The 12435-nt window shown below is 33.1% G+C and overlaps 1 protein-coding gene across 2 annotated transcripts in view; it reads left to right on the top strand.

The window, feature by feature from the left end:
- The first annotated feature begins 9635 nt into the window (after positions 1-9635).
- Positions 9636-12435, top strand: part of LOC133190331 (glutamate receptor ionotropic, NMDA 2B-like) — a 28316-nt gene continuing 25516 nt past the window's right edge. For both annotated transcript variants that reach the window (XM_061325892.1, XM_061325891.1), the window contains exon 1: positions 9636-10483. In XM_061325892.1, coding sequence (XP_061181876.1) covers positions 10064-10483 — 420 coding nt within the window. In that variant the 5' untranslated portion in view covers positions 9636-10063. The remainder of the gene's footprint in view (positions 10484-12435) is intronic.

Genomic DNA, 12435 nt, shown 5'->3' with positions numbered 1-12435 from the left:
TCTTGTAACAACCAACACGAATAATTAACATGCAAGAAACAAATAAAATTTACAATTATTTACAATGTTCGCCTACTAACTCTTATGACAAGCTATATGATAGATAACGTGATTTTTACTATAAATTCCGTATCACAAACCAGACCAACATAGGCACAAAGAGATTTACCAAAAGTGCGATCTTTGGCTATCAATCGTCTATTAATTCTGTCAATAACGTATAGTTATCCCAGAGACCCACAAACCATAAAACAGAAAGATCAGAATGTATTTCTATGAAGGCATATGCACTATTCATCAGACATGTACATGTATATCTCTCGACGAGGAAGATCAAGATTCTTAGAAGCATATTTCCTGTCAATGTGGGACATACATGTAGGTCATTTCTAGCTATAACCGATTGTCTTTTATTTTTGCTCCATATGCAATCCTCATTTTAAGTAATTAGCAGATATAGTTTGAAAATATATTTTCTATTGACTTATTAAAATGTGGACTGCCTATGGCCAAAATAAAAATATCGTTTTGTCCATTTAGTGTCGAAAATTTTATTTTCTACTCTAAATAGATAAAACGGTAGAATTATTTTACTAATTAAAATGGGAATTGCTTTCATTGTTTTTTTTATACCAGAAGTAAATATGTGAACACCTTAGGAGCCTTCTTTGTGTTTTTGTTTTGCTGTTGGTTGATTTAGTTTTTCCTGAATCTCCAAGAAGAATACAAGATATCAATCATTTCGATATTTTTTTTTTTAGTTTCACTTAATTATAATTTTTTATATTAAAATCAATTTACAATAGCATCTATTCATTGACATGTATTTATCAAAAATACCACTTGTCAGATTTTTTTTTTACTGAAAATTACTTTCTTTGATAAGAAAGTTTTCTGTATCATGAATTTTTGTAACAATATACAGAATGCAGAGTTTCATCTTAGGGGTAGATTTATTATATGCATGTTTAAAGAAGCGGCTAACCCATGTTCTCTTCTCTCGCCCATCCATTACTATGACAGGCTTGTACCAAATCATACTGTCATACTGTAGAAGACCAGGTATAATCATTATGAACAATTTTTGTCCCCATTTGAATCAAATACTATATTAAACTTAATTGTTTCGTTTTTAAGCACGAAGAACCATGTTATAATCCGTACTGTTTATTCATTTATTCAACAACGTCTGTAGAGGTGACAAAATGCATTTGGAAAAATACATTTAATCAAATTTGAATCATAAAAAATAAGCTGCTTATTTGAGATTCTAGGGGTAAGGTGTATTTAACACTGGTTTACACTGTGAGAAAGAATATGTCGCACATGAATATATATATTGTTGAAGAAAGTGTGTAGATGACTGATCATTGCAGATGTATTGTACTGGATCGAAGGATTCCTTTATTTAAAGAAAAAGATACGGTGTTTTTTTACCCTACCAAAACAATCCATCTCAAATTATGATATTCATTAGATTTATACTCCGTATAAAAACCATAGATTTAATAACATTTAGGTGTGAGGAGCGAAAACAAAATATTACAGTATGATGCTTTCGGCCCCTGGCCATATTAAAACACAAAAAGCATCGCTATAACGGACCCTTTGATCAATACCATTAATATCAGTACGCAATCCAATTCAAAAATTCCTAATGCAATCATTTTGGTGGAATGAAACCCAGAATATTCTGATAAAATAGAATACTTGGGCAAGTATGGCTTCACATTGTCGTCTGGTAATTGCGTTTAGCATTACAAACTTTGTCCTCAACGACATGCTTGGGAAAAAATTCTAAGTTTGATGAATGGAGAGCGAAAAACCAAGATTTATTACTTATTTGAATTCACTTTCACGTTTCTTAGATAAAGAAGAATATTTAACAGAAAATCCATTATTTTTTCTCTTCCTGCAAGCGAAGGGGACTTCAGTCTTTCGACCTTTCTGTTCCCATGAGTAAAGATTTGTTAGTGACTCACATATTTTACTCTTAAATTGATTTGATATTTTATTCTTATAGGAAATAAAGAATCGATGATGGCATTTCATTTTATGTAGATTAACTTAATTTTTCATAGAGATCTATAGATGTATGCTAAATAAGACCAATTGATAAACCTACATGTATTTCTAAAGATTTAAAGTTTTTAATTAGGATCACTTAAGAAAAAGTGTATATATATTTCTTCTTATTTAAAACTTGTCAGAGGACTGATGAAACTTAATGTTCAATAGATCTTATGTTTGCATGAAAACTTAATAGATGTCATTTCCAGATTTAGAATGAATGACAAGTCTGTCGTAAAATCTTCTCTGATTTAATCTTATTTAATGTAAAATGTGAAGATAACGAAAAGTGATCAATTTAATAAATCCAGTAAACAAAATGAATTGTGAACAGGGCAAAAAACATGACACCCTGGAAACATCAGAGTTGGGATCAGGTGCCTGGGAGGAGTAAGTATCCCCCTGTCGACCGCTCACACCCGCCGGGAAACCTATGTATTTATCAGGTAGACAGAGTACTCCGTAGTCAAAGGCAATGACCTAACAAATAGTATAAAACGAAATAAGACAAAATACGACCCAACGATATGTTGTATTTACAAAGAAGGTCACTATAATTACCGTAGAATCTGCAAAATGCTGACTTTAAACGGGGTTGTTGAAATCCTTTTAATATCAATTCAGTAGCTTGCCTCGGTTTAAAAAGTGATCGTATTAAAAGCATACTTTTGCGTATCGAATCAGTTGGGAGACCAAAACACCCTATGCAGGTGATGTTGAAATACTGCTACATAATTAGGGAAGTTTACGATGGAAATGCTGAAGTCATCCCTTTTGTCACACAGTTTAATTATTAGTTGGCCATTATATCGTCTATAATCAACAATACATCCAAATGTGAAATAGATATGCAGACTCTGTAGTGTCTTTTATTTCGAGTTCACTTGCATTTATCAAGTCGACATATGAATGAAAGTAACTATAGTTAATTGATAAAACGTCGTTGATATATCTAAATGATGAGTTGAAGGCCACCGCATGAGTTTTCTTCTTCTCGTGAAAAATTTTTTGGATAAAATCTGCTTCATAGGAGTACAAAAATACAGGTCGGCTAATGAATGAGAGCAATTAGTGCCCCCACAGAATTTCTAACATATTGTTGGAAGACCTGGTCTCCTAAGATTGTACGTAGAATCAGAATGATTTTTATCAAAGAAATGTTGTAGATGACCAATCACAAGACATGAAAATTTGTAGATGACCAATCACAAGACATGAAAATTTGTAGATGACCAATCACAAGACATGAAAATTTGTGAGTTCCATTTTTATTGAGGAAGCAGTTGTCTATGATGTCAAAAAGTCTGCTCTTTAATTTATCATAAGGATTGGTTGTATAAAGTGTAGAAAAGTCATATGTTTTTATGCTATTGATGTTTGAAAAGTTTTGAGATTTTAATTTTTCCAAAAGTTCTTTGGAGGTTTGGAGGTTTTTTAGAATCCACACTTGATTTACACCACTTCCTGAATATGTAATTGCACAATACGTCTGAAATTTCTCCTTCACATCAGTTAATATTTTGGTGAGGAGTAAGGATAAGGGCTTGGTTGAACATTTACTGGACCCTGCACTATATATTTGTTTGCAACGATTTTTATGAAGTTTTGGAATCTAGTATAGGTACATTAAATCAAATGCGCTTGTATTGACTGGAATGTGAAACGTATTTAAAACTGAAAGGTGATTTTGAAAATTTTCATCCTTTGAGAGGGAACTCTGAGTATAGGTTTGATTACCAGATGAATTATGTGGAGATAACGAACAGTATTCCAGCTCAAAGCCCATTAAACATTACAAAATAGGAGCAGAGCAAACAAGGACCTCTAAGACATCAGAGAAGGCATCAGGTGCCATCCCCCGCCGACCGTCCACACCCGCCGTGCGCCCCCTGCCACGATCGGGAAACATCGGAAAAATCCGTCGACAATTCAGTGTAAATAATGGTCTAACAAATAGTATGATGTGGAATTAAAGCCAAGTTCTTGTAAAACGCAGTTGTATTAATGAGCCTTACAAACAAAGACTATATTGATAATAGTCCGGGGTATATAGTTTTTGCCCTGTCTGTCTGTCTATTTGTCCGCAAAAACTTTAACATTGCCCATAACTTTTGATTGGTTGGATCTATGGCTTTCACATTTCACATGTTTATTCCTTGTGACAAGACCTTTCCTTGGGTACCAACATATTTCACCTCTTGACCTTGACCGTGGAGTTTGACCCACTTTTGCGAAAAAAATACCCAATTTTAACCTTAATTGGATATAACTTTTGAACAGTTGGTGCTAAGGCTCTCATATTTCACATGTGTATTCACTGTGACAAGACCTTCCTTGGATGTAATTTTCTTTTACCTTTTGACCTGGACCTTAGAGTTTGACCCACCTTTAAAAAAACTTTGACCTTGGTCATACCTTTGGAACAGTTAGCAGCAGGACTTTCAAGTTTCACAGGTGTTTTCCTTGTGACAAGACCTTCCTTGGGATACCAATAATTTCTACCTTTTGACCCTGAGTTTGACCTACTTTTGAAAAACGTTAACCTTCGCCATAACTTTTGAACAGTTGGTGCTAGGGCATTTATATTTTGCATGTGTATTTCTTATGACAAGGTCTTCGCCTACATACCATTTATTTTGACCCCTTGACCTTGGAGTTTGACCAACTTTTAGAAAATATTAACCTTGATCATAACTTTTGAATGGTTCGTGCTTGGGCTTTCATATTTACCAGGTATATCCATTGACACAGGTCATTTCTTTGGGTAACAACATTTTTGATCTCTTGATCTTGACCTTGAAGTTTGAATTAGATTTGAGAAACTTTAACCTTTGCCATAAGCTGCCATATGGGGGCATCAGTGTTTCACAAACACATCTTGTTCATATAGTCTTTGTAATTCTTTTATCACTTCTGGTCTACTGAAAACAGAGGGATTAGATAGTTTGCATTTTGCCCTCTATTTTTCTCATGCGATTCTTTTAAAATATAAATCTAAAACATCTATTCCATTCTGGCAGAGTATCAAGGTCTTCCCCTTCATATTAAGCCCATCGTATAGCATACTCCTAATGGAATTCATATTAGAAATTAAGTCCTGTCTCTAATTTGAAAGATCTGGGCTCCATGAATTTAGGACTTTTTATAATAATAGCTTTTAGGTCGTCATTTTGAACCATACTTGCATCACCACTAATGAGGTGTCCAGCTGGACTATAGTTGAAATAAGGGGAAGAACAAGAACACAGGAGGATTTTGTCTCAGATGGTCAATATCTACGAAATAAACTATGTAAATGAATATAAATGATTCAAACAATGATAACAGTTTTTTTTTTCTCGGAGAATGTGACCATTTTCTTCTTGAAGCATGAAACACTACGATTATATGTGTGCTCTTAGTTTACGAACAAAGGATAGTATATCATGTATTAATAATATCGTTAACGGTTTGAAAAGTTCTTCAGAATTTTAGTCAAATATTTTTAATTTTGCACATCTATGATGAATTGCTACAACTATCAACACAAACTTACATGCGGATCTACCATATGATCTACTTCATACAAGAACGGCATTAAGTAGAGTAGGATTCCTGTGTGATATCTTAACCTAATTGTTAAAGTTTCTATATTCCACGAAAACCTGTATGCTTTATGACTTGACTTTACTGGTCAATGAATGAGCTCATCTCGGCTCATTTGAGCCAATTTTCAGAAAGCAAAAAATAAGAAGAGGAATGATATGGTATAATATAATAAAAGTGATGCGTTAATGCCCACTCTAACTTTAATGATATCTTGCTATTAAGAGTATCCTGTCTGTATAACACAGATCCCACACTTGTCAATAAAATAACGTTACGGCAAATATGATATAGTTTTGATGGAAAGGCATAATATTACGTTAGACTTTTGTGGGTTGATGGATCCTCATCACGCCACAATAAAATCAGACCAAGATATCAAAATGAATAATTTTCACTTATTGGTGCAACATAGCAACATCAAAACATACATATGATGCATAATTGATCTGTTCGCCTCTGAATTTCGACATTTTTCAGGAGAAATTGTGAAATACTCAGAAAAATGTTTCCACCATGGTTAGTTTTCAGACAGATAGATAGACACGGTTGTTACGGAAGTGTTACCAGTTTGTCCATAATTAAATAATCGACATTTAATAGGTAGTCATATTCTGAATTTTTATGTAATATTTATCAATTTGATATCATTATATGCATAAATTGTTTTGCCAAGAGAAACGCAAAACTGAATCCCCAGAAGAAGGATTGTATTCCTTGTCTAGACCGAGAACTTAAAAGTTTAAGGTTTATTGATACTCTGATAGGAGAGATAACTCTTAATGCAATGTCTTTTTTTTTTCTTTTTTAAAACAAATTTTGTCCCGTAAACTATGCTAAAATTGTTTTCATTTTATTTATGAAGGAAAATCATCGTAAGTGCTAAAGCAAAATTTTATATGATTAATAGAGGAATTATTATAACCTTAAATCGTTTCGTTTCCTTAAAAAAAATCCAAAATGTGCATTCTTATTTCATCAAAGCTCTGTATTTCCATTCTAACTACTGAATTCATAGAGTGTATAAAATGCTATGCAAACAACTCTTTATCAAAAAAAAAACTTTCTTACGTACATGCAAAGTAAGTGATTTGTTTTATTCCCAAAATACTACTTCAAATAATAGTTCAGTTGTAAAAAAAAAAGTCATATTTCAGCAGTTATCATCATTGTCTTAAGATTGATAACATTTAATAAAAATCAAGCATACAAATCGCAATCATAAATTTTGTTTTCCTACACAATCTGTGACTCGTTTTTCTTGAAATTTTTGCTTAACATTGAGGTTATCATTTGGATACTTTTGAAATAACGAGAATAGGTAATATATATTCATCTATAAACATATAGTTTCTTTACTAGTATTTGGTACGTACAAACGTTAAACCTAATTTTACATCCAGGAATAATTATGAAGTACTAGTACGTATGTTTTAGATTGTATACTAGCTCTAATTACTCGGATTCCTTCATTTCCTTCCCATGTACTAGAATCAATATATAAATGAATCAATAAAAAGGAGCATATGCATATCTGCTTCATATCAGTGTTATTAATATGATTTATGCTGCAAATTAGGTAATTTCATAATTAAAAAAATACACACGTCAATTTATTTTTAATTAATTGTACAATAAAATTTGCATATGAATGGGTAACATTTTTTTCATATTTTTTAGCTTATTTTTTTTTACAGATAATTTGTAACATCTGTCGGTGGAGAATCGAACCCTTGGCAAGTATTTCATAGCTATGAATGGGGAACAAATGGACATTTGTCATCAGTTTTTTTGAAAAGCTATTGATTGAAGATATTTAGACTATAACCATAAGAAATGAGGTACCAGGTATGTTTACACGGAAATCATTGATTTGTCCCCCTAATTAATAAGGGTGTACATGTAAAATATAATTTACAAAAGGATTCTTAGGACAACACTTTTTTTTTTTTTTTACTTTTTTCAACACAAATTTCTAGGATTTTTAAATTGAGATCTTCAAAATGATTTTGAATTATCTTACAGTTTGCAGTCCATAAAGTTATTCAACTAGAAAATCCATGAATGGTTTTCAAAATCTCGTGCAAAAAAAAGAGCTTGTACAATTTTTATTTTTAGTAATTTTCATATAGGCAAAATAAAAGCAGCAGCCGCTGCCCGAAAAAATCTAGGATTAATTTGTATGGTATAAGATTCATAAGAGCTAGGCGTGCATGGAGGCCACGATAAAAATCAAAACACAGTAAAGATTTTTATATCAAACAAGGAGCCAAATTCGGTCGTTACCATATCTTATCCTTTAGTTGCATTCTATGATAAGAATTATCGAATACAAGTAAAATTCACTTACAATAAAAATTGAAACATCATAGAATACAAATGGCGTTTTACATAATAAAAAACAAATTATACAATATAAATAATGAATGTAGAATACAAAGGGGAAGTTGTAGATTACAAAAAGAAATTATACAATACAAATGGAAAATTACACATGTATATAATACAAATATAAAATTATAGTATACAATAGAAAATATACAATGCAAATAGACAATTAATGAAAACAATTGGAATAAAGATTGGATACTGCAACGTTTGACATGCCATATGTAAAACTAAAATTTAGTACCTGTATATTACCTGAACATATATTCTTTATAAAGGTAAAAATTGATATGAAAAAAAGAAGTCAACAATGAAAGAAAAAATACACAACAACCACGACAGCACCCCAAGGCACTTTGAACGTAAGCCTTTATAAATTGTTTCCTTACACATTTTTTCTCATAAATATGTATCGTTTTTGAGAATGTGGTGTGTTTTACAAGGTAGTAAAAGGAAGCGACATTCTAATTTACAATATACAAGATCCTCCTCTCCTCTCCCCCTAAAAAAATAATAGATCTTGTAAAACCATGTAGAATATATACTGCTATTCGGTGCAAAAATGATATCATATTGCTATACTTCTCTTTTCCAATAAAAAGGACTCGTATTTATATGTAAGGATATAAAATAAACAAAAGCCGATATATTAATAATATAAGGTTTATTTCATATAATCATTAATATCGTGTATGTCGCCCCCTTTAATGGTTGGCATTCTTTAAGAGACTAAACAAATGTATTTGAGTAAGGAAATAGAGACCATCTCCTGCGTTTTGGCATAAAATCGATGTACGAGCTTTTGCCAAATTTCTTCCATTAATCTGCGAGAAATTTTTCCAAATAGAGATGTATTTGTAAAATGTAGCAGTGTCGCCAGCAAGGAGTCTATTTGAACATAACACATTTTGTTAAAACGCAAACGTCAAGCAATTTTTCATGGAAAGAGCAGATTCCTTTTATTTGATAAATGAGCCACAATTAACGTGCTAAATTGAGATTTGCTTGGAATCATCGTATTTATTGACATTTTATGACTAAGAAGTGCTTTAAACAGAATTAGAAAAGCGGTAAGAGAAACGCGATAGTGTAGCGCAGCCTCCTTAAAGAAACGAAACTTTGTCTGTTATAAGCTAGACGACTGTCGGCCCACTGGCCCAGCCATTGCACTAACACAAGCTATTTTTTATCATCTTAAATAAAATAAAGACAGACGGTAGATATTTCTCTTCCTTAAGTGTTGAGAAGAAATTTAACTTAGGATTTTCTCGAAAATCTATTTTTGGATCATTCGAACCTTTTTGGGGGGAAAATAGTTTATGTCACACCCAACTTATTAAAAAATATAATTGAAATTGTATACATTTAAACCAAATAGTAAGTTGTAAGCTTTTATTTTTAATAATTTTAATTTTTTTTTTAAAAATCAACAAATAATTTGGGATGCTTAGCTGATAAAATGTCCATTTTAAACAAATTTCATAATCGATGGTCGAGTCAAACGAAACCTATATTATACATTTACACAATTTATTGAGATCAATAAACACGAAGCTGTATATCCCTAGACACGACAAGCTCGAAACAAAAACGGGCATGAAAGTTTAAAACCACTGGACATTTTCCCGGACGCGTTCAGTGGCTTAAAGAAGCTGAAACCATTCTGTATATATTAAAATTCCGGAGAGGCCCTTTGAGAGTACTGCAGTATCTCTTCAGTAATGCATAGTGTAGATTATCGGACGCCGAAGCAGCGAGATGCTTTCAGCAAAAGAAATGACAACACAACAAATCATGCAGCAGACAAGCAACAATTTGTGCCACTTCGTACTCGCAATTGACTCATTTCCGATAAAAGTGGTTAATAACAAGACTTAATGTGATAATTCATTTAGTTCGGGAACATAAGATAAAAAGAAAATTTAGAAGGACAATTTCGTTTGGTCCTTAATTTCACTGGGAAGAGAGAGAGGATTTAATTTAATTTTTTTCGAAGACGAAAAAAGTGACACATGGAAATATGTGTTTCATTTTAATTCACTGGTTGGTGTTTCTAATCATGGAATTATTACCGATTTTAAATGGACAGACCACACAAGTATCCATCTTTCTAATAATGCCCGACCGAGCCAAATTGAACGGAAATCTAAAAACCACTTTTTCCGAAGCAGTTTATACACTGGGAACACGAGTGTTCAGAAAGTCTCCCATATATTCCAATCTACGCTTAAAGCAATACTCTACTATTATAGACAAGGAAAATCCGCGTGAAATTTTGGATATGTTTTGTGAAACTATTTTCAAGTCGCATGTGAATACTATTTTGTATTTTCAATTACACCCAACGAAGGACCCCACACCAAAGTTCATCATAAATATGGCGGAATACTTAAGAATACCTGTCATTTCCTGGGACCCACAATATCCAGGCGCTCTACAGGTTGGTTTGTTGTTCTATCAAAAGTTCCTTGGTTTAAAAAATTGAAACTTTTACTAAATTATGTTATATATATTTAACCTTCATGTGTGATTACGGAGCCTTGGTTGAGTGGTTCATTGAGTAAAGCAGGCAGTTCCAAGGTCCTAACCCGACATTACCAATTAATGCTGTGTCCTTAAACAGAAAACTCTTTTTGAGAATTCGGATTGACCATCTAGTCATGAGCAGAATAAATAAACACCACCCTGGAAGAACTTTGAAACAAGGATAGACACCATTCCTTTTGGATTGCAAAATTGGATGATGGGGGTTTTAGAATCTTTGAAGTTAAATCCATATTTAGCAATAAGAGAGTTTATGCTTTCAACAACCTCGACTCTTTTTGCCGCGACTGAATATATTTTCTATATACATGTAAATTGGAATACTTGAGAATGAAGTGTAACAAACAATGATCATTCTCAAAAGTCCATTTCAACAATACGGGTGAAAATGGTAAATTGCTAAATGTAGCGGACAGTATAAAGGGAACTTATACTGCCTCGCTAGTGAGCTAGCTTTTCTAGTGACGCGGTAGAGTCTCCCTCTATTTCAGGCAAGTTAAGAAACGATGAATCTGTATACCCTTGGATGGGTGACCGCTTTACGCTAAAAAAATTGGTGGCAGCGGTGAGATTCTGGTGTTTGGCGACCTGCTTCAGGAAGTCTTAGAGCTAGGGCTTAGTGTCCATTTACGGACTAAGTATCCGTAGACGGCAGGGGGTTGCCGTAACTGAAGAGGTTCTAGGCCTGCTTCAGGAAGCTCTAGCGCTAGGACTTCTCTCTAAGTGTCTGAGACCTCTTCAGTAACGGCAACCAATGCCGCCCTGGTCCAGGTACGGACTTTGTGTCCGTGGAGCTGAGCTAGCTTTCCTAGTGATGCGGTAGAGTCTCCCTCTATTTCAGGCAAGTTAAGCAACGGCGAGCCTGTATACCCTTGGATGGGTGACCGCTTCATTACACTTAACAAATAAGGGAAGTTTACAATATAAAAGTTGAAGTCATCATAAGGTCTAGTTGTCTGTTTGCCATCAATGAGAAATCTGTCTTTGTCAGTTTTGACATATCAACACACTGTATTCACAGTTGAAGAAGTAACTTAAGCATCCTTCAGCAACCAGTTCTTTCAATCTTGAAAAGTTCTTATTGTCTTATAGCTCTTCATAAAAATTCCTCAAACTTATAACCTATCAGGTCTAAAATTTAAAATTTGAAACATGCTTGTATGTGTTACTGGAACAACCTTGTAATTGGTAAACAGCTGTTGTCTTTTCCGGAAAAATTTGACATACAGTTTCTTCAATTACTGTTCTCCAATTACAATATAATGTAAATCGTTATCGGGATGCCAGACAAATGTGTCAGTGTAACATGTGTTCCATTTGTTGAGACACGATCTGCAAAATAAACATCAAATACCACATCAATGGCTCGTAAAAAAGTGACAAAAATATTGTCTTTGGTTATTCGAGTCTTTACTAATTGATTTAGAAAAAGTTATTTCCTCCTATTATAGCGTTTCCAAACCTACATAAAAAATGACTAGCCAGCCAATATGGTCTGTTTTGAATACTTCTGAAACTGACATTTGCTGAAACGATTTTTATCCGTTGATGCTTGCAAAGATAGAAGTTCCCCTCTTCAATGCTAATGATATATAGTAGTCTGCGGTATCTTCATCTATGTATGATACATGCATAAATCAAACAGCTTTACCAAACTGCTCAAATCCAAGCAGATCGAATGCCTATTTTTCGTACATTATCTGCAAACTTTTCACAATATTATATCTCACAAAGCAAATAACAAAAATACTTTAAAATTTTGAGGGTTTTGTTGTTTCCATTTTCATAAATATCATTTTGTTGCTGTAATGGTGATTAACAATACTCACATCTGCTGGTTTGAACGAA

This window comes from Saccostrea echinata, unplaced genomic scaffold (genome assembly GCF_033153115.1).
Source record: "Saccostrea echinata isolate AGI-Se365-2 ecotype Australia unplaced genomic scaffold, CSIRO_AGI_Sech_v1 ptg000022l, whole genome shotgun sequence".
Lineage (NCBI taxonomy): Eukaryota > Metazoa > Mollusca > Bivalvia > Ostreida > Ostreidae > Saccostrea > Saccostrea echinata.
Note: the sequence above shows the minus strand (reverse complement) of the source record. Positions and strands in the feature narration are given on the sequence as shown.